The following is a 19,988-nucleotide window of genomic DNA, read 5'->3' on the forward strand; positions in this document are numbered from 1 at the left end:
CCTTAACTATTAAAGTAGGTAAGCTATCTATATATCTCTAAAATCTCTTTAGAACTAGCTTTTTTTAAAACTCTAATTCTAAGGTATTACTTAAAGTTTATAACTACTAGAGACTATTCTTAATAGTAAGTAATAGTAGAGTACGTAGGTAGATATTAAGCGTTAATATTACAGCCTCTAGATTAAATAGAACTAAGCTAGCGCCTTAGAAGTTTTCTAGAATATTACTTTTTATAATTAAAGCGTTATAAGTAGTAATAAAGTATAGTAAGAACTCTATTTTAGTAATATAAGTAATCTTATTACGCATTAGCTTCTTAGCTTAGTACCTATACGCCTTCTTTAGTAGCGTAAAATACCTAATATTAAGTAGCTATAGTAGGTACAAAGAGTACGTAGGTATATAGAGAGTAATTATCTTCTTTTTCTTCTTATAGAGCTAGTAGAAATTAATTAAGTTATAGCTTTTATAGCTATTAATAACTAGTAAGTAATAGCTACTAATAACTCTTCTCTTTATATACTTATTAAAGTACTCTAGCTACTTAATACTAAGCTTATTTATTATTTAGCTATTCTTAGAAACTTTAATAATCTAATTCTATAGTAGGTCTTCTTTCTTATACTAGGCTAAGAGGTAGTGCTTACTAGTAAAGATAATAAAAAGTAGAATTACCTACTCTATCGCGTTAATACTCTAGATAGCTATAACCTACTTCTAATTACTTTACTATACTATCTTTAGCTATTTATAACGCTCTACTACTATAACTACTACTCTAGTTAATATTACGCTTATTATAAAGCTAGTCTTATTAAAGTTATAATATTATAGAGTTAGCTAGTAGAGAAGATAGATACACGTAATTAGTATATTTACTACGTATTGCTAATAGTATAGAGTTAGGCTAAGATAAGAACGTAGCTTAAGAAGCGTATAATAGGCGTAATCGCGTAGAAATTTTAGTAGTTGCAGAGCTACTTGCTTAGTAGCTTAGCGCTATCTAATTAGCTATCTAAGCTAGCGCTGTAATATATAAGTGTCTTTATTCTAGATACTATACTTAGCTTTAGTATTCTATACTAGATAGAACTAGTTTTCTATAATCTTAGAATTCTTATAGAAAGCTTAAATATAGTTATACTTTTAATTAAACTTAACTTTAAGCTCTAGGTAGCGCTTAATAAAGTTTATAGTCTATTTCTTACTAACTAGATTCTAGTTATAGACCTAGAGTAAATTATTAGCTATCTTCTTAACATTAGTAAGCTAAAGTAGGTATTCTTACTCTACTAGCTTTAGAATATATTAGATAATTACTACCTTTTCTAGGTCTTAAAGAGCTATTAATTTAGATATTATATTACGTTATTAAAGCGTTCTAGTAAGTTATCTTTATAGTATACTTTTAGTAACGTTATAGGTAGCTATAGCGCGTTATAGCTTAAGTGTTATATCTTATTAGATAGCTTATAAAGTAAGCTATATATTTTTTTTAACTAAAGTCTTTTTTACGTTACTTAGTTAAGGTATTATAGTATACTTAAAGTTTAGTTAAGTCTTAGTAAAAAGATTCTATATACTTAAAGATTCTACTTGCTTATTATCTATGTTAGGCTAGGTATTAAGAGTTAGAATTTTCTTATAAAAAGTAGAAAACTCTAGCGCTAAGCTACTTTAAGCGAATGTAAGGCTTTACACCTTACCTTATATTAGTTAGAGTAGATTTAGAATCGCACAGTAATTTTGCACAAAATAGCCTCTTTAGAATATCTAATATTACTTTAGATAGCTGCTAGTAACAGCTTAGAGCTACTGCCTTAGGCCTACCCCTCTATTTCTTATTGGCCTTATCGCTCTTACTAAAAATTGCTTAGGTCTAGCGGACCTAAGACGTTCTCTAGGGTAGGATTGCGCTGCACAATGCGCGTGGAGAATGCGAGGTTGTGTTGGAGGATGACGTTGTGGAGCTTTCGCAACTGCACGCGGGCCGGAGGGTCCGGCCGCACAGACTGGACCACAGCAGGCGAGCGGGCCAGCCACTTGCGACGCCCTTTTCTATACGCCAGTTCGCCGCGGCACCGGGCTTTGCGATGTCCGGCAGCTCGCAGTCGGTCCGCTTCTGATCTTGATTCGCGTGCCTCGAAGAACACCACTTCACGGACTGTGCTTGCGCCACGGCCTGAGTCACAAGCTAATCGCGTCAGAGGTGCCTTGAAGCCACCATGAGAACCGGCGGCGTGGCTGTGCGCCCCCAAAGGACGCGCGATTGAAAGGGCGCACTTTCCTTGTGCGCAGCGCTTGACAATACTACCGACAAACGACACCAACGATTGGATTGGTCTGTGGAAGGCGTTCTATGCGCGTCGCGTCCAGACACAATGAATGAGAGGCTGGCGTGACTCATCGTCGCTCATTCCTCGCCGCTATCATGGCCCTTGTAGGTAAAGATACAAGAGGCAGTCGGAGATCGCACATTGAGTCGCACGAAGACCTTTCGACTCCGAACAATGCCACTCCAATTCTGGAGGTCGCCCGGCCAGGGCTCCAAGGACACCGACCCACTACTCGAAGCAGCATTTCCTCCGCGAATGGAGGAAGATTGCCTGAAGATCGATGACGAGGGTAGCGATGATGATAGCGACGAAGACGAGGACGAGGACGAGGACGTGAAAGAGACTCGTGCCGAGCGGTTGCGCCAAACTGGAGGCTGGCTTGGCTACCTAAAAGGCTTCACCATCTTTCTGCCTTACGTCATACCCAAACGGGACATCGAAGTACAGATATGTCTACTCATCTGCCTCGTCACAATTGCGATGCAGCGCGTCCTGCAAGTCGCCATCCCATACGTCCTTGGCGTGATTGCGGACAAAGTCACGCACGGATCAATACCTATCCGAGAACTCCTCATCTTCCTTCTTCTGGACCACCTCAACAGCGAGTCGGGATTGATCTTCGTTCAAGAGCTTTCTAAGATACCCATCAAGCAGTTCTCGTACAGGCAGTTAACCAACGCTGCGTTCAGCCATGTCATGTCGCAGTCTATCGACTTTCATTCTACACAAGATTCAGCCGAAGTTATGAAAGCCGTTGAGCAAGGCGAAGCGTTGGGCAATGTCCTGGAGATGGTGGTCATTGAGATCTTGCCGACCTTGATCGACGTCGTCGTTGCTTGTACTATCTTCTACCGGAAGTTCACTCCGGCGGTGGGCATGGTCCTGCTTGGCGCATCAATCGCCTTCTTGGCTGCCGAAGCCTTGTCTTCACGGTTCACAACCGGCCTCCGGAGAAGAGTGACGAAGGCTGAGCGGATCCAGATACGGAAGATGCACCAAGCGATTCAAGGTTGGCAAACTGTGGCGTACTTCAACCAGTTCAAGAGGGAGGCCAGTTTACTCTCAAGTGCTGTAGGCGACCACATGAGGGCAAGGACACGTTTCGAAGTACGAGAAGCGCTGATCAAGGCTGTTGTTGAGCTGCTAGTACCGACTACCTTCTTCGCCCTGGCTTACCTCATCCTCCAGCGCATTGCTGCGGGCACGGCATCCCCGGGAGACTTCGTCTTCTTTCTCACATACTGGGACTCGATCATCTACCCGCTGAAATTCTTGACCGATCATGTCCGGTGGCTGGTGCGTGACTTTGTGGACGCGGAACGAGTTCTTCACCTTCTGCAAACCCAGCCAACAGTCACCGACGCACCCGAAGCCTACCCGCTCGCGGTACAGGATGGCGAAGTCCGATTCGAAGACGTGTCCTTCAAGTACGACTCCAGCCGCTACGCACTTCGGGACGTATCGTTCACGGCGTCGCCGGGTCAGACCGTCGCTCTCGTAGGCCAAACCGGGGCCGGCAAATCGTCGATTCTAAAACTCCTTCTACGCCTACACGACGTCACATCCGGTAGCATTACCATCGCCAAGCAGAACATCCGACACGTCACATTGAGTTCACTTCGCGACGCCGTAAGCGTGGTTCCGCAGGCACCCACGTTCTTCAACACCTCAATCATGGAGAACGTGCGATACGCACGCGACACCGCGACCGACGAAGAGGTCTACGAAGCGTGTCGTGCAGCCGCAATTCACGACACAATCATGCGCTATCCCAAGGCCTACAACACGCACGTCGGCGAGCGCGGTGTCAAGCTGTCGGGTGGCGAGGCGCAAAGACTTGCGATTGCGAGGGCGCTCCTCAAGGACGCACCGATCGTTCTGCTAGATGAGGCGACGAGCGCGGTAGACACAGTCACAGAGAGGCATATCAAGACAGCACTTGAGAAGCTCAAAGAGGGAAGGATTGTAATTGTCATCGCGCATCGATTGAGTACAATTGTAGATGCGAGCTCCATTCTGGTCCTGCATGAGGGGAGTGTCGTAGAGAGGGGAACGCACGAAGAGTTGTGCAAGAAGAAAGGGCGGTATTACGAGCTGTGGGAACACTCATGAAGGTCTTCATATCGTGCCGTACCAATGAGATAACTGAGAAGGGTTTGTGAAGGTTTCGTGGGGTGTTGCGGAAGTATCGGAAGCATCGGAATGTCATATACGGCATAGCACCACCATGTACTGTAGAATAGCCTCAAGGTGAGCTTCAGGTAATTGCGACGGTCGCGATCGGGCGATGACCCAAGAACAAGGCGCAGCAGAAAGATCATCCGTTATAAGCCCGTCTCGTTCGTCTATCTCACCTTCAACAAGACGCGGAGCTGTTCGGCAGACGCGACGCGACGCGATTTAGAGCGCCGAGCATGTCCCTCAGGCTAATGCCGGTACAATTCCTCACAATTACCATAGACGTACTCGCCGTGTACACACATCGCATCGCGCATGTCGGTTCACCGCATCGCTCACCGGAATGCTGCTTCTCGAAGGTTTCGTTGAGTTCTAGTGCAGCGCAGGCGAAAGTATCGAACGCAAGGCGGTGTCGGAGCGCCCCTCCAATTCCCAACTTCATCGCGACCAAATGCGATGGCCAACATGCGCAACAATCGCATGACCGAGAAGATCACAATTTCGATGCTGCGGATCTGCCCCGCAATGTTTGATTTTGGGATCCCAATACCAAGGTCTAGGTCGTAAGCCGGTGCTGATGTCATCAGACCAGTACACCAAGACCGCGCTCGTGGGTGCACCGCCCATTCGATCGCAATACTCTACAGGTCGGGGTGAAGTGTCGGTACAAATCTCCCGCTTCATCAGAACCTTCTGCGATGTTGGATGGTGTGATGGTAAAGTTCAGGTGGTAATCCGGTGCTTACTAGCGGCCAACACGGTGTAGCCGGCATCAACCGCTGACATGGCATCGTGAAGATGGCACGACGACCATATAAGCCATGATGTCGCGCACGTCAATGTCGGTACAACTCACAGTTCCTTAGCTCCCATCACCACAGACCTGCAACGAACACCCAAAGCCTCAATCCACTCACTCAAACAACCAACTCCATTCACCATGCGTTTCGCTCTCTCTACGCTCGCCGCTGTTGGCACCCTCAGCAGCCTTGTCGCAGCTGACAACATCTACACCTACACCAAGCCCGGATGTTCCGGATGTGCCTTCTTCTTCAAGGACATCGACCACAACATCTGCGCCGTGTCCATCACAGCCAACGCGACTGATATTGCCGATGCGATCGCCAAGGGCGTGACCACGGTCCAGTCCGGCAAGCTCGAAGGTACGTCTACACATTCTCTGACCTCAAGCGAAAGCTTCATGGTACTAACGCACTACATGTAGTCCAAGAGTGTGGCGAGAAGCGCTTCATTGCCTGGGACGAGGGTCCCGAATCCAACGACGACGGCCTGCTCCAGTGCGGTAACATCGACCAGAAGCTTCGCATCACCGAGACCTCGACTTGTATCACTGGTGGTAACTTCCACGGTTTCAGCTGGACCGAGCCTGGTTCGGACGGCAGCGACTCCAACTCGAAGAGGCAGACTGACGACGCTGATGATGTTTGGAAGTGCACTGGTTCCACTGAGCCCTATGGCGTGTACCTTGGCGGAAAGCACTACCAGGTCAAGGACATTGATCAGGCGGACAAGGACGCGTTGATGGACATGGCCTGGAACGACAACACTGATGTTCCTTCTGACTTTGAGAAGTACGCCTTCACTCCTGGCATGTAAATGTGAAGTGGAGGCAGCGGGAAGGATCCGGGAAGCAAAGCGCTTCCTCGTTTAGTGAACGAGCAGTGGCAAGTCGGGCCACGGAGGCGGGAGGATAATTCCTGGGTGTTATTAGTAGTTGCAGGCCGCCGTCCCTAATACATCATATACCTCACCACCACATGCTACTTTGTGAGCCCTTCACGATTCTCTTTACCACGTCTCACCAACATCATAACCTTAGCAGGCAGCGGCTTGCGGCCGATATCATAGACAACTCTTCAGTCCCATGTAATAAGGGATTTACCAACTGGTACAACTGTGGATGCTCCAATTCGTCGAGACTGGATAGTTAGCCGCCGCTTGTACTTCGACCGCGATAGACTTCCAAGAGCGAGCGTTGATCTCGCGAGATACGATTGCTGTTCGATCGACCAGATTATCCCGGTCCTGCTAATGGAGCTGGTGTGCGGCGAGATCAAAGTGAGTCCGGAAGAGAAAAAAAGAAAGTGACCTTGCAGATTCTGCGCAATATTTGCCTGAACGCTACCAAAGCGTACAGGAGCGCCCATCACCAGGCGCCCATTAACCGACTACGAAATAGTCTGTGGTGTGTCTCGCAGGCAGGTGTAGAGTGCACGTCAACGCCGTACAGAACACGGCGGAGTTGCGACCGCATGCTTCCTGTCGTGTAGGGCTGCGCGTGCTTTTTACCGGTATCTGCGAGGACAGCGGCTCGCAGCGACGTGCGTCCGCCATGCATAGCTAGCTGCGATGTCTTGCATGCGCTGTCGTTTGTGGTGGTGTGGGTTGTCGTTCTTTGCGCGAGAGCGGGAAGGATCGCCCCATTCCACCTCTGCATTCGGCAAGACCGAAACGCAGTTCTCCGTTAGGCCACGTACTTCTTCTTATCACTTCATTACTCGACAATAGAGACGATACTTCCAGCCCGCTCTCAGAACTGACTCTCCTTGTGGCCAGACATTTACCACGTTGCTTCGACGATTGAGAGGTTGTCTCCGAGCTCTAGTTGCACCGTGCATGACAGGTTCGTATATGCGAGCTGTCGGCATCGGGCCGTTGCGCAGTCCGCATAGTAAGCTGCAGCCACTTCACCAACCCATTGTCCCAATTCCGTAAGCCACGTCAGAGGCAAGCGGCGTCTTCAACAGCGTCAACATTTCTGTTGTGACGGGTGTCAACTGATGCGAACGAAGTAGCATTGGCGTCGACTGAACGGTATGCGTCATGCCATGCGCCTGCAAAATACGTACAACCTCGGGATAATTGCGCATACGAGTCTCAATTCATTGCTCGAGACCACTGGACCATCTTGAGAGTACCCAGTAAGCGACTAGAGATGACACAAACTGTGTCGTTACCCATCTGACAACACGGATGGTTGCCCAGTCTTGGCGATGAACGGGAAGTGACTGTAGAGCCACGAGGATGAATTAAGTCGCTGCGTACCTGCTCGAGGCTTCACGAAGTTGCGGTCAACATCTCAAGCGACACGAAGGTTGTGGGCAAAGACACGGCCAATCACACTTGAACGCAGAGGGCTTCATCGCAGTATTCAGTATATCATGTGATAGTATGGTATAGGGGAGGGTTCGCCAACGGTCGCCGATGTCGCGATAGCAATATCTTCCATCTTGCGCATCACTACGAAGTGTACCCAGCAACTTGTTACGGGTAAAATTGCAGCACTACTGCAACTAATACACCACCACGGTATGCTGGGTCCTGAGCTAAGATCTCTGTCGCCGGGCGCACACTGAAGCTGACTGCCTGCTCCCGTCTTTGAGCGACTGGAACCGCTGCAGCGGCCAACGAGCCAACATGCAGAGTCGCATCGGAGGTTCCTGATTAAGCTGGCCGCTTTGAAGAGTAAGAAAAAGCATCACGAGCTAACTTCGAAACAGCAAAAGGGTCTGTCAAAGACAGTGACTGATGGGCATGCGCACTATGCCGATGACAAGTATGCGATAAGCCCTCTGGGTGCTTTCGGGGTATATATGGTATTGCGATTACCTTACAGAGTCTTCATCAGCTCCAGATCAGTGTCGCTCAGCTTCTTAACACTTCAATCCAAGAAGACTACCGTCTCCTTCTCAACTTCACCACTACCCCCCTCAAACCACCCAAGATGACTTCCGCTCACGGCATCCCTCCCCCTGAAGTCCGCATCCGCATCCTAAACGTCAAATCGCGCCGCGCCCTCTACAGCAACGAGCGCGACACCAACGCCCTCAACCACGTCGATAGCACGACAACCTACGACGACCAATACTGGTACATCCAGCCGGGCAAAGACAAGAACACGGGGCTCTACCTCATCGTAAGCGCCTACACGGGCCGCGCCCTCTGGGCCAACCACCGCAACGGCGCGAATGGCGCAAACGGCGAGGTAGGCACGTACAACCCGCCGGGCGAGTACCCAGACCACTATTTCGACCTTGCGCAGACTCAGGGTACCGGCGTGCGAAACAAGCAGTTCCGTCTGCACTCGCCAGCGGGGTCTGGCAATTTCTTCTCGCGGACGCACGAACGGCCTGAACTAGGTTGTCTGTCCGACACTAGCAAGATCTACGACGACCAGTGGTTCACGTTCGAGATGGAGCCTCTGAAATTCGTCAAGATCGAGTACGACCTCGAACATCCAGACATCATCACGCCGCCGACACCCCGGAACATCTCGACGCAAAAAGCGCTGAACCACAATGCGGACATTGAGACTAGTCAGGAGTTGACGATTAGCCAGGAGACAGAGCAGCAGTCGACGTTTACGTCGGAGGTGGGGCTTTCGGTCACGGCGTCGGCCGAGTTTAGTTGCGGGGTGCCGGTGATTGCGGAGGGCAAGGTGGGCATTAGTACGACGTTGGATACGAGATTGGGGTGGGGGACTACGAATATTACGAGGCAGAAGTGGGAGGCCAAGGTGACGCTCAAGTGCCCGCCCAAGTCGGCTACGCTTTGCACGGCTTCGGTAATGGAGACTAGACTTCGCATGCCGTTTGTGTCGTACTGGAAGACGGAGGAGGGGGGAAAGGAGGTGAGGCTCAAGGGGGTTTATGAGGGGCAGAGCTGTGCTAGTTTGAGCACTGTGTCTTCGCCTCTTCCGTATGAGCCTAGAAAGTGATATCCCACTATATGTTGATGGTAGACTAGGAATACTAGAGGAGTTAGTCATCAACAACACACTCATTTCGACATAGCGTTATGCATTTGCTCTCATATCCCACCCACGCACGTGCCCATGCCCATCTCCCCATCCCAGACCCATCTACAACTCATCCCTCACCTGCTCCTCCCCTTCACTCAAATCCGGCATAGCCATAATCTTAACAACCAAACTAGTCCACCCAGTGAAATGCTGCGTCCTCTGCCCCTTGCCAGTCTCAGGGTTGTATTGCTCCCAAGCAAAGCCCGTCTCCTTCCAGCTCTCGTACACAGTGTTGACTAAGTTCTTGCGGAGTTCAGTGTAGATCTTGGTTGCGCGAGCGCGGTGGGGGCCGGGTGTGGTTGCGACGTTCTAGAACCGCGCAATTAGTATACTTGCATCATGGGAAGGAAAAGGTTCGGGAGACTTACGAGTAGTTGGGAGACGGCGAGGTAGTTGATAGGCATCCAAACGGGACCGCGCCAGTAGTCTTCTGCTGTGTGGTAGAACTCGTCGCTCTTGCTTAGACTCCTGATGCCGTAAGGGCTCCAGAGCTCCTCTTCGTCCTCTATCAGGTCGAGTATAGCGCCTAGTCTATCGCTGTCCTTGTCGACCAAGCCCGTCAGGAAGGGGAATAGAGAGATGTAGCCCTTGTGGCAGACGAGCGAGTGCTCTTCGTAGTCGTCGATGGTGGCGTCGCAGTAGGTCTTGTCCTTCTTTGACCAGTGGAGGTCGTCGATGTTGCGAACAATCGCTTCGTCATAGCGTGCGAATTCGGCGGCGTCGTCTTGCTCGTCGAGGTAGATTGCGATGCGCTTGATTGCGCGGGTCATCATACCCATCCAGCTGATCAGATCAACGTGTAGCTCACCAGGGTGTGGTGGCTGAGCGCGAGGGTAGTCGTCAAGACCTGAAGTGAGGATGTGTGAAGGCGTACGTCCGCGCCACCTGTAGCCCTCTTTGGTGGAGAAGGCCTCTCGGTCGTAGCTCTTGATATCGCCAGCCTGGGTCTTGCGGTACCAGAAGTAGTTGCGCTTAAGGAGCGGGTACAGCGAGCGCAGGTATTCCAGGGCGGCTTCGCGGTTCGAGAGTTGCATCGAGTACGACTTCTGCTGTTGCAGTTTCTCGCTACTAGTGTCAGTCTTCATAGCATCGAGCTTGTCGAGGAAAGACGTGATGACCATGAAGAGTGTAGGCGGGTTGGCGTAGTGAGGGTATTGAATCTGGAACTCCTCCGGCACCTTGCTGCGAGCTTCAGGACCGAGGATCTGTTCGCGTCCGATCCAGCCATCGTCATCCATCAGCTTGAACCAGCTCTTAATTATGTCAAGGGTGAGGTCTGCGTCCCAGTCGATAACAGGTAGCAGATGGAAACCCTCATCCCAGAGGAAACCACGGGGAAAGAAAGGTCGCGACGGGATGGCAGTGAACAGCTCAGACGGCCCTTCGAGCTGAGCTGGGTTCCTGGCTCGCGCTTCAGCTGCCTCTTCCCAGAAGCCTTCGCTATCCTCTTCGTAGGCGGGGTCGTAGGATCGATCAACACGAGAGTCACCGAAGAAGTAGCCGATGCCGCCGATAAGGTTCGAGAAGAGCGATTTGCCAAACTCTTCATAGCGCTCCTTGACAAATGGCGTCTGGGGCTTGAAGATGTCGGTGAAGCGAGTCGAGAAGCTGGAGGTGACCGAATCGATCTGCTCGGTGAGATGCTCGGATGTGATCTTCTCGGGCGCCGATGCAGATGAGAAGATGATGTCGAACTCAAAGGGGCCCTCGAAGACCTTCTGGACCAGGTGCATGTTGCCCTTGCCCGGCAGATGCTGGATGGTGTAGACCTGCGCAGGCGGTGGGGGATTGTCCTCGCCGTACTTGGGGACCAGGACGTCGATTTGGCCTTTCATGTGCGCAAACATCATGGCCTTGACCTGCCATAGCGCATCCTCAGGCACCTGTCCGCTGTGTGCCAATGTCCGGTCCAGAGGCTTCTCGTCGTAGCTTGCATGTCCAGTGATGGGATGCTCGCCGGTGCCCTTGGTGACAGTGAGCTCGAACTCGCCCAGTTCCTTCGTCTGCCCCTTCAGGACCACGTCGCCCTCGATGCCAGGCTCTTCGGGGTCGGCACCTTCAATGCCCAAGTTGCCGAATCCAGCGAGCGTGTTGTACCAGACGACAGTCGTGCGTAGGTTTGGGCCAGCGTCTTCTCGTGGCGTGCCTTTGATCCTCGCGCCCCAGCTGCCGCCATGCTCTCCGCCAGGGAATTTGATGAACTCGGTGGTGATGTCAATCTTATTCGCAGGGTCGTGGATCGTTTGTCGGCCGCCGCTGCGCACATCGTATTCGTCCCAGCCGTAGCCATCGAGCTCGTGTTGCTCGCACGTGTGTCGGAAGTCTACACAGTCAGCAATGAGTTCGATTCAAGCATGGCATTGCAGACGTACTGTGCTGCACGCTTTGGTAGTCTTCAACGCGCGTCCACATCAGACCGCCCATCAAGCTCTTGGGAATGCGCGGCCGGACGCCAAAGTAGAGGTTGGGGCGGTAGGGTCCCCATAGCAAGCTCGCATTGGTGGCTTTCTCGATTTCGGCGACCTGCGCGCTCACGAGGGGCAATTGAAGGGCGAACAGGCACGTGAGCCCCTTCCAAAGGGTGCCATGCCGAGATTCGCGTGTCATGGTGTTGAGTGAAGCTGGAGCTGGAGCTTTGCGGGGGTTTGGGACACATTTCGCGGAGCACCCGCAACTTCCTCGGGCGTTCATTGGCCGAGGTGGGCCGTCGCCCAAATGTATTCGTCTGCTATCATGAATTAGCAAATGACACCAACTGTAGTATCAGTGCGCATATGAATCTATGTTTCAATGTGTCACCACGATGCGGTAAGAGGCGGACGGAATATTGATATCGTAGTTGTCTCAGTCTATCGAGCTCGAATGCCGCCAAATTCCCTGGACTGATGTACCTGTTACTCACAACCAGGTTTGATGCATTACAGATTCCTCTGCTTCGGTCAGACTCATAAGAAACCGCGCGAAGTACAAAGGGAGAAAAGGCACCATACCATAAGCCGCGTGATCATAGATGTAGACCCTTCCATGGCATCTCACAACTCAACCAGTCACCCAAGGCGGCATAAGTGCGTCCTGCTCTGCGAGGGAGTGGCCCAGGTGAATGACAGAGAGTGCCGCAGTCCCATTAGACACCGCCAATCAATGTGTAGAGCAAGCCGTGAATGCTCCATCTCGCAGCTTTTGACCGTGATCTCCAGCGCCCGAACAGCCTTCTCCAATTTTGTAACCGTGAAACCACCCCCTCAACTCCTACTAGGACTCAACGGCCTATTAAATCCACCCTGCCGATTCATATACTGCCTAGCCTGCAACTGCTTATCCTTCCTCACCCCAAAATTCTTATCATTCCCCGGCACCTTTGTGTTTTTCGTGCTTTTGAACCCGCCGAAACCCATGATCTTCAGCATCTCCCACTCCTCGTCGTCCATGTCTTCTGGCTTCTGGCGTTCGTCCTTCATCTCGACATCGGGTGTGTCTTCTTCTTCCTTCTTGATGTTGATGGGGTCGACGGTGGAGGACCGGGGACCGGTTGGAGCAGGTCGGGCACTGCGAGCAGGAGGCGCGTTATCGCTTCGTGGACCTTTGGGCGGTTGGGGCGAGCGGTCGCGAAAGTTTGGGCGCTCGTCTCTGCCACCTCCTCTCCTGTCGTCGCGGCCCCGTCCGCGGTCGTGACCTCGTCCTCGCCCTCTTCCTCCCCTGATTCCACCGTCGCGCTCGTCTTTGCGGAAAGGCGATCTCGAGCGGTACCGGTTGTCGCGTCGGGCGCCGCGCTCTTGCGGACTGCGTGAGCGGTTGCCGCGGCGCTCGGTGGGTGTGCCGCCTCGATCGCGACTTTCGCGGGGTGCGCGACGAGTGTCGCGCTCGAAGGGGTCGCTGTATGCTGCCCGTGGTCGCTCGTTGTCTGCCATGATGTAGAGTAGGGTGTGGGGGGCGTGGGTGAGGTTGGCGCAAAGGGAATAATTTGGTGAGCTGGGTGAGTTTGGGTGCCAAGGCTGCTGTCGAGGCCCTACCAAGGTGCAGTCGCCATGCGCGAATCGCAATAACGGCACAGGGAGGTCAAAGAGCTAGGCCAATTGACAGAGTACCACTTCACTTATGTCAAGCAAAGCGCAGTATCAATGAGTTTTGTCATGTTATTCGTCATGTACGACTGCTGCATCTTAAGGAGACGCAAAACCATCCGTCCGTGAGAACTTGTCCCACTCCAAGGCGAGAGCTTCCTCTCAGTCTGCTCATGTCACGTTGCCTGTACATCGCGCATCTCGTTCTCCCATCAATGATCGCCGTAACGCCGTCGCCCTACCAGACAGGGTATCTCAAAAGCTCAACTCAAACCTGCGACCAGCGCTCAAACCGATGACAATCCAAGCTTCCTCAGATCTCATCCTCCTCCTCGTCAAAGTCATCCTCAGAGCCCATGTCATACAGGATGCGACCGCCCTCGCCCGCACCCTCACCCTTCTGCGCATCAAAGTAAGGCAGCACAACCTCCTCACGAGCCTGCTTCTGCTTCTCCGTGAGTGCGAGGTTGAAAGTCGAGTTGGGGTTCTCAGCGGCATCTTGGATAAGTCCGGACACGTTGCCGGCGTATGCGGGCTGCATGTCGAGGAGGATGACGTACTCCTGCTTGAGGGTGCCGTTGGGGATGCCAGGCATGGGGTCGTGGTAGTCTTCCGGGCGAGGAGTGCGGAGGAAGTAGGTTTCACCCTCTGGCTTGCCGGACTTGCGGCGGAACTCCGCTTCCATGACTATACCGCGGTTGTCGTTGGCGTCGAGGTCTTGGATGATGCCTTCGGCGGCTTCCAGCATGCCCCAGGTGGGCTCGGGCAGGCTGCGCTCTGCGGCGGCTTTGGCGGCGAGGCAGTGCGCGAAGGACTTGCAGGTTATGATGGACGTGGCCATGTACTTGATCAGCTCCAGGGGTTGTGGGGCGTATGGTGACTCTGTGGGGTTGTCGAGCAGGTCTTGGTGGTAGATGCCGACGAGAGTGGAAGCGTACTTGTGGACGACGAGCTGGAACAGCGCGGTCATGTCGACGCCGTTAGTGTAGAGGAGCTCGTGGAGATTGTCGATGACGACGATGCTCTCCTTCGCATCGTCCATGGCCTTGCGCAACGCCTTCAAGATCTCGTCGCTCGTCATGCCGAAGCCTTGGACGGTGCGGATCGGTGCCATGGCCTGAGAAGACTCGAATGTGATGAAGACGACGTTGACGTTGCGAGAGAGGGCGCGGCGGGTGATCTCGCTAATAAAGATGTCGGCACGCTGGTTGAGGTCATCGAGGACGAGCGTGAAGGGTGATCCATTGGTGCGGACATTGAGGACCCTGCCCATGAGGTGGATGGAATGGCGTTGGTGCTGCATGAGGGTGAATGGCTTGTTGAAGGCGCGCGGAACAGGGAGTTCACGTCTACGCTTGCGACGGCCAGTGAAGTTGCGGTTGTCTTTCTTGATCCACTGCGCGGAGTCTCTAGCTCGGATCTTGACCGGTCGCGGAGCAGGCTCGTTGATGTCGAAGTCGTCAGCGAGCCAGCGCTCCTCTTCAATTTGTAGCTCTTCTTGGGCCTTCGCCAACCACTTTGCCAGATCAAATTGGACCGTGCCGTCCGAAGGCAGAGTGTAGGTGGTTTGATTGCTGTAGTCCGGAAACTGGTCAGTCCAGTGGTTGGTGAACTGATCTAGTAGCAGACTCATGGTGTAGGAGGTGAGGTCCTTGAATTTATGGAAAGATGTGCTTTTGGGGAATTGACTGAGAGTTGTGGAAATGGAGTGTAGCAGTTGAGTGTAGGTTGGAGAGAAAGATTTGAGACTGAAGGAGCTGAAGACTCTGCTTCATCTGTGCGGCAGGGGGCTGGGAGTAACGAGAAGAGTGTTAATCGAGGAGGCTGGTTTATGGCCAGCCGATGACGACTGCGTTGACATACCTGAAGTGAAGGTGAAAGGGCGGCTTGTTTGTGTGTGCAGGAGGTAGGTTGAGGTTGGATGTTAGAACAACAACGGAAAGGAGATCTCCAGTATCTCTACATATATCCTTTCAAGACTCTGCTTGCTCTTACTGCCAAATGCGCAATATCTCAAAGTCTTGGCAGAGTCGTGATGGTGTTTCTGCTCGTACAGTCATTTTCGACCACGCTAAGCCTCACCACTAGCGGCGTTGCGCCCTCCTTGCCCCACATACCCGGTCTCCACCGCGCATCCCATCGCCGCAGCATGAACACGCGCCCGCCAGTCAACATGAAGTACACACCATTCCTTCCGACCTCGACATGACAAGCAATGCGCCATTATCTGCGTCGTCGAAGCCGCCACGGCCAAAGTCCCCGCATTTCCCGCCCCACAATGCTCCGCGCGTTTGGTTCATCACAAGAGGCGCATCGCCTATTGCCATCGCGTTAGCGCGGCAAGTGCTGGAACATGGCGATTATGTTGTCGCGGGCGTTATGCCGCTGGAGTTTGAGAAAAGAGAAGGGCAGAGTGAGGATTTTCGGACGTTTCTGGAGGATGTGAAGCAAACGGACCGATGGCGCGAGCATTTGAGGGTCGTTGGGTTAGATAGTAGGTGAGTATCTGATACCGGTATTTATCGTGAGGTGTTGCGCATTGCTGACGGCTTTGTTTTGTAGGGTGGTCGGCCAATGTCAAGCAGCTGTTGCTGAGGCTGTGGAGGCGTTTGGGCGCATCGACGTGTTATTGTGTGCTGCGAGCGAAGGTTGCGATCCTGCCCTGCTTCCCCAGATGAAACTGACATGTCATTCATATAGCTGTGATCGGCTCCGTAGAGGAACTCGCGCAGACTAGCCGGACAAGAAGTCTGGTCGACGAGATCTTTGAGATCAACTTCTTCGCGAACGTCAACATCATCAAGGCCGTACTTCCGATCATGCGCGAACGGAAAAATGGTCACATCATCGTGATAACTGGTATTAGTGAGTCACCATCACCATTCGAAGATTTCCTTATCTGACCCTTCCCAGCTGGCCATCTGGGAACACCCGGTCTAGGCATGTACTGCTCTTCTCAATGGGCAGTCGAAGGCTACTGCGACGTACGAAAGCACTATCCCCGCCGTTGCTACCGCCCTAATTAACATTACCCAGAGCCTCGCCTACGAAATCGCCCCCTTCAACGTAAAAATGTCCCTAGTCCAAGCCAACATGGAAGTCAACGTCCTCACCAACCGGATAACCTCCGTCCCCCCAATGTCCGAATACCTCCAAGGCGAGAATCCCGCGCCCCTAGCCCGCGAAATCTTCTCCGGCCTCCTTGACAAGCTAGAAAGAATCGACAATCCCCCCGCCCATCCCCCTTTCGACGAGACCGCGACAAAATCGCCCGGAGACGAAAGCGTAATATCGGACACCAACCCGGATGCAGAACCGACTATGGGCGACCTGCTGAGTTCAGATACGGTGACGAGTCTGTATGCGCCGTTGCCGGTGGGGGTTAAGAGCAATTTGATTGCGGAGACGGTACATGCGCTTACGGCGATTGGGGGGCATGATAATCCTCCTGCAAGGCATATTGTGGGTACGGAGGGTGTGACGGCTGTGAAGGAGAAGTTGAAGACTACGAGTGAGGAGTTGGAGGACTTTATTGAGGTTAGTGGGGCGGTGGACATTGCGCAGAGGGATGGGGATGCGATGGTGGGGTTGGGCATGGATCATGGGATGATGTAAGGCTAGTTGTGATGGGGATGATGCGAGGCAGAAGTAGTGGCGGATATATGCTCTTTCATTAATCCGTGGTAATCTGTGGTATGAAACGAAACGACGAAAGAATAGATCTCAATGTGGCATAAAAATGCCAATGAAGGCTGCTGATGCGGTGGGTTGTTGTCGCAACGAGTCTGAGATCCGAAGACGCCACAGTGTATCTACATTACCTGCTGCACTACTGGGCAATGGCAAGCTTAGGAGCGATGGTAAGGAAGCCGACATGGAAAGGCCTATAGGCGGCAGCTGCCGAGGTCGCTCGAGCTGGGTGACGTCATCGACCTTGCACTTAGGCGCTTACACATTCGACACGCCCTTACTCGCCTTCACCCGACGCAGCGTCTGAGGCAATGTCTTCCATCCCATGTAGCCATGCTCACCTTTCTCAACTTCCATTCCGTCTATCAATCTGGCCCTTGCGTCCATGTACCACACCCGCCAAACTGCCGGTTCACACAGCAAGTCAGCACACGTCTTCACCAGCTTCGCACCCGGATTGCACTTACTGGTCCAGACTGCGATAGTCAAAGGAGTCGCGATGACTACACACGAGAGTCAGCGCATACCTTAAAAGGAGGCTGGAATGGTTCACATACCCCACATCAGCCAAAAATCTTGCGATACGGTGATGTGATGCGGCCACTCTTCCTGCAGTTTCATGAATTGGCTACCGAAGATGGATGCCACCGTACCCAGAGGCATGAAAAGAAGTGTCATGACCGCGATCGTCTTCATGCTTTGGTTCTCCGACTGCATTAACTTGCTATCACCTTGCGTGACAATGTTGAATGCCAACTCGATAATGTTCGATATCCGTGCATTCAGGCTTCCAAGCCGTCGTTGCGTCGATTCAAACAAGGTCTGTCTATACTTGAGCGCCTCTCGGGTTTGCCTTTGTAACGTGCACGGATTGGCGCCCATCACCACTATGTAGTGGCTGTAGAGATTGTCTAGTGTGGCCAGGGCTGCTTCACAGTTCTCGCGGAGGTATATGGCATGCTTCGCCAGGTTGTGAAGCCCAGTGAAGAGGTCCTTGGGCAGCTCTTCTGTCGCTTTGCCAACCCTACTGGCTATCCCTAAAGTTTGCTGACAGACTATTAGCACGACGTCGAATCGAATAAGAACCAGACTTACAGTTTCCAATGGCCCGAACGTATCTGACACAGCCCAGGTCGTCCAGTCGAGAATCTTGTACATCTCCTCGAAAACGAGTTCGAGCAGCATGTGCGGGTCGTCCAGCAATGCCTGGCACGGTGTCGTCTTCGTCAGTGCCCGGATCCGGTCTAGTAGTGTGCTAGGCGCGCCAAAACATATCAGCTCTACCCTGGCTTGAGTTGAAGTGGGTGCCAATGTCGTGTCGCTGTCAGAAGTTGAGGTCCGTACCGGCGTAGGCGGAGTATCTGACTGCTTCCGAATCTTCAGCACAATACCAGGCTTGATCCAAGAGAAGTTCGCCTGACTTTGAGCTGGCGCCGACTGTGAACATTTGGCTTGTTTGCTCTCCACCTCCGCAGGGCCGTTGTCCGGCACGATCTTGTTCTCGACCACTGCTAACGTTTTGCACAAGAGGTGGAACCAGATCCATGTTGTACCATCGGCGTCTTCGCGCGCTGCGAAGGATTGCGAAACCCCTCGCAGGCTCTCATCGACGAAGGCGCTTGGAATACTGCATGTCTCGAACAACTCAAGCAGTGATTCCGCGCCTGGTGTGGGTACGTCTCGTGGTGCAAAGCTATGATTATTAGCAACTCGGCTTCCCTCCGTAAGGATACTCACATCACTCGAACAACACCTTTGCTTTCCGCCTCAAGATCATGTGCGGACTTCAGGCCAAGCTCTTCTACACCTTCATCGGCGTCATCAAGCCATTCGCAAAGGTCCAGTGTCATATCAGCGTGTATCGCTTCTGGATGCTTCGCCGCAGCTGCCACAGCTCTCCTCCGGAACTCGTCAAAGGGCTGGCCATCAGCATTCAGTTGCCGAGACAAGGTTGTCTTCTTGATCGGTATCATTGCAGTCCAGATGCGACAGTAAAAGTACGAAAATTATGACTTGCACGAATTCCTCAACACAGTCCAGCACTTGCCGACACTACTTAGGCACTCAATCGATCACGGCAACACGAGGGCGTCTATCCGATTTCACTGCTCGTTTCTCAGCCCTCGTCAATCATGCGGGCAGAGCCAGCGCCACAGGTTTCGACGAAACGGTAGCCGTGCACCCTGTCAAGCGAAAATCTGCCTAGCATCGCTCTCATGGTGTGATACATGGAAACATGCGGCCACGGGCCAGCGGTTCTGCACTTGGCGTTGTTCAGCTTTGGTCGGAAGCGGTAAACGCAATTTCGAGAGCTGAAGGGAGTGTCCGAGCGAGCCTATCGGCATCGGCCGTCATCGCTACGCTATTGGTGGCGCAAGGCTGAGGATGCCAAGATGGCAGCTGGTAAACAGCCGAGCCCCTCGAAATGGTACTGTACGCGAGAATGCGAAAAGCGGTACCTGTCAAGTTCAATTTTACAGCACGTCGGTGTTCAAGTGCACCAAGGACAGTACGTCCCTCAGACCTCTGCGCCGGGCGAATGTCGCTGCTACACCTATCAGACGCACGCATGGCTTCGAAGGATACAACGACATTTCGCGAACGTCCGTCGTGGATGCTTAGGGTACCTACTTTCCTAAGAATCTAAACTTCAATGAAGTGCTCCATGTTATTCGCCGTTTGTATGGGGCTCGTCTACGAGGCGACAATCCCCGCGTACCGTACGCATGAACAATGCTTCAAGCCACAGCAGATGACCAGGGTACGCGAGTATGCAAAGTCCCCAAGGTCACCCACTGTGCTAACAAAGCCAAGACATAAACACCCAGTCCGATGACTGATGTCCACATGGAGTGTCACCACTGTGTGGTACTGGAGGCCGCATCAATAGGGCCTCGACC

The 19,988-nt window shown here is 52.4% G+C and overlaps 8 protein-coding genes across 8 annotated transcripts; 4 read left to right on the forward strand and 4 right to left on the reverse strand.

Moving 5' to 3' along the window:
- Positions 1-2,511: 2,511 nt before the first annotated feature.
- Positions 2,512-4,449, forward strand: J4E90_008371 (uncharacterized protein; the record flags this gene model as incomplete). Its single annotated transcript, XM_051437899.1, has 1 exon — positions 2,512-4,449. The coding sequence occupies one exon, from the start codon at positions 2,512-2,514 to the stop codon at positions 4,447-4,449; it is 1,938 nt and encodes a 645-aa protein (XP_051287898.1).
- Positions 4,450-5,455: 1,006 nt separating this feature from the next.
- J4E90_008372 (uncharacterized protein) lies at positions 5,456-6,132 on the forward strand (the record flags this gene model as incomplete). The annotated part of the gene is made up of 2 exons (XM_051437900.1): positions 5,456-5,678; positions 5,741-6,132. The coding sequence occupies 2 exons, from the start codon at positions 5,456-5,458 to the stop codon at positions 6,130-6,132; spliced, it is 615 nt and encodes a 204-aa protein (XP_051287899.1).
- Positions 6,133-8,260: 2,128 nt separating this feature from the next.
- Positions 8,261-9,253, forward strand: J4E90_008373 (uncharacterized protein; the record flags this gene model as incomplete). The annotated part of the gene is made up of 1 exon (XM_051437901.1): positions 8,261-9,253. One exon carries the CDS (start codon positions 8,261-8,263, stop codon positions 9,251-9,253), a length of 993 nt encoding a protein of 330 aa, XP_051287900.1.
- A 144-nt stretch (positions 9,254-9,397) lies between these two features.
- Positions 9,398-11,944, reverse strand: J4E90_008374 (uncharacterized protein; the record flags this gene model as incomplete). The annotated part of the gene is made up of 3 exons (XM_051437902.1): positions 9,398-9,646; positions 9,706-11,660; positions 11,710-11,944. The coding sequence occupies 3 exons, from the start codon at positions 11,942-11,944 to the stop codon at positions 9,398-9,400; spliced, it is 2,439 nt and encodes an 812-aa protein (XP_051287901.1).
- Positions 11,945-12,579: 635 nt separating this feature from the next.
- On the reverse strand, positions 12,580-13,245 carry J4E90_008375 (uncharacterized protein; the record flags this gene model as incomplete). The annotated part of the gene is made up of 1 exon (XM_051437903.1): positions 12,580-13,245. One exon carries the CDS (start codon positions 13,243-13,245, stop codon positions 12,580-12,582), a length of 666 nt encoding a protein of 221 aa, XP_051287902.1.
- A 466-nt stretch (positions 13,246-13,711) lies between these two features.
- Positions 13,712-15,031, reverse strand: J4E90_008376 (uncharacterized protein; the record flags this gene model as incomplete). The annotated part of the gene is made up of 1 exon (XM_051437904.1): positions 13,712-15,031. The coding sequence occupies one exon, from the start codon at positions 15,029-15,031 to the stop codon at positions 13,712-13,714; it is 1,320 nt and encodes a 439-aa protein (XP_051287903.1).
- A 572-nt stretch (positions 15,032-15,603) lies between these two features.
- On the forward strand, positions 15,604-17,013 carry J4E90_008377 (uncharacterized protein; the record flags this gene model as incomplete). Its single annotated transcript, XM_051437905.1, has 5 exons — positions 15,604-15,896; positions 15,961-16,046; positions 16,099-16,263; positions 16,312-16,382; positions 16,435-17,013. The coding sequence occupies 5 exons, from the start codon at positions 15,604-15,606 to the stop codon at positions 17,011-17,013; spliced, it is 1,194 nt and encodes a 397-aa protein (XP_051287904.1).
- A 624-nt stretch (positions 17,014-17,637) lies between these two features.
- J4E90_008378 (uncharacterized protein) lies at positions 17,638-19,061 on the reverse strand (the record flags this gene model as incomplete). Its single annotated transcript, XM_051437906.1, has 2 exons — positions 17,638-18,781; positions 18,826-19,061. The coding sequence occupies 2 exons, from the start codon at positions 19,059-19,061 to the stop codon at positions 17,638-17,640; spliced, it is 1,380 nt and encodes a 459-aa protein (XP_051287905.1).
- Positions 19,062-19,988: the final 927 nt, after the last annotated feature.

The sequence above is a fragment of the Alternaria incomplexa genome, assembly GCF_024043165.1.
Source record: "Alternaria incomplexa strain BMP 0042 chromosome Unknown scaffold_13, whole genome shotgun sequence".
In the NCBI taxonomy this organism is placed as follows: domain Eukaryota; kingdom Fungi; phylum Ascomycota; class Dothideomycetes; order Pleosporales; family Pleosporaceae; genus Alternaria; species Alternaria incomplexa.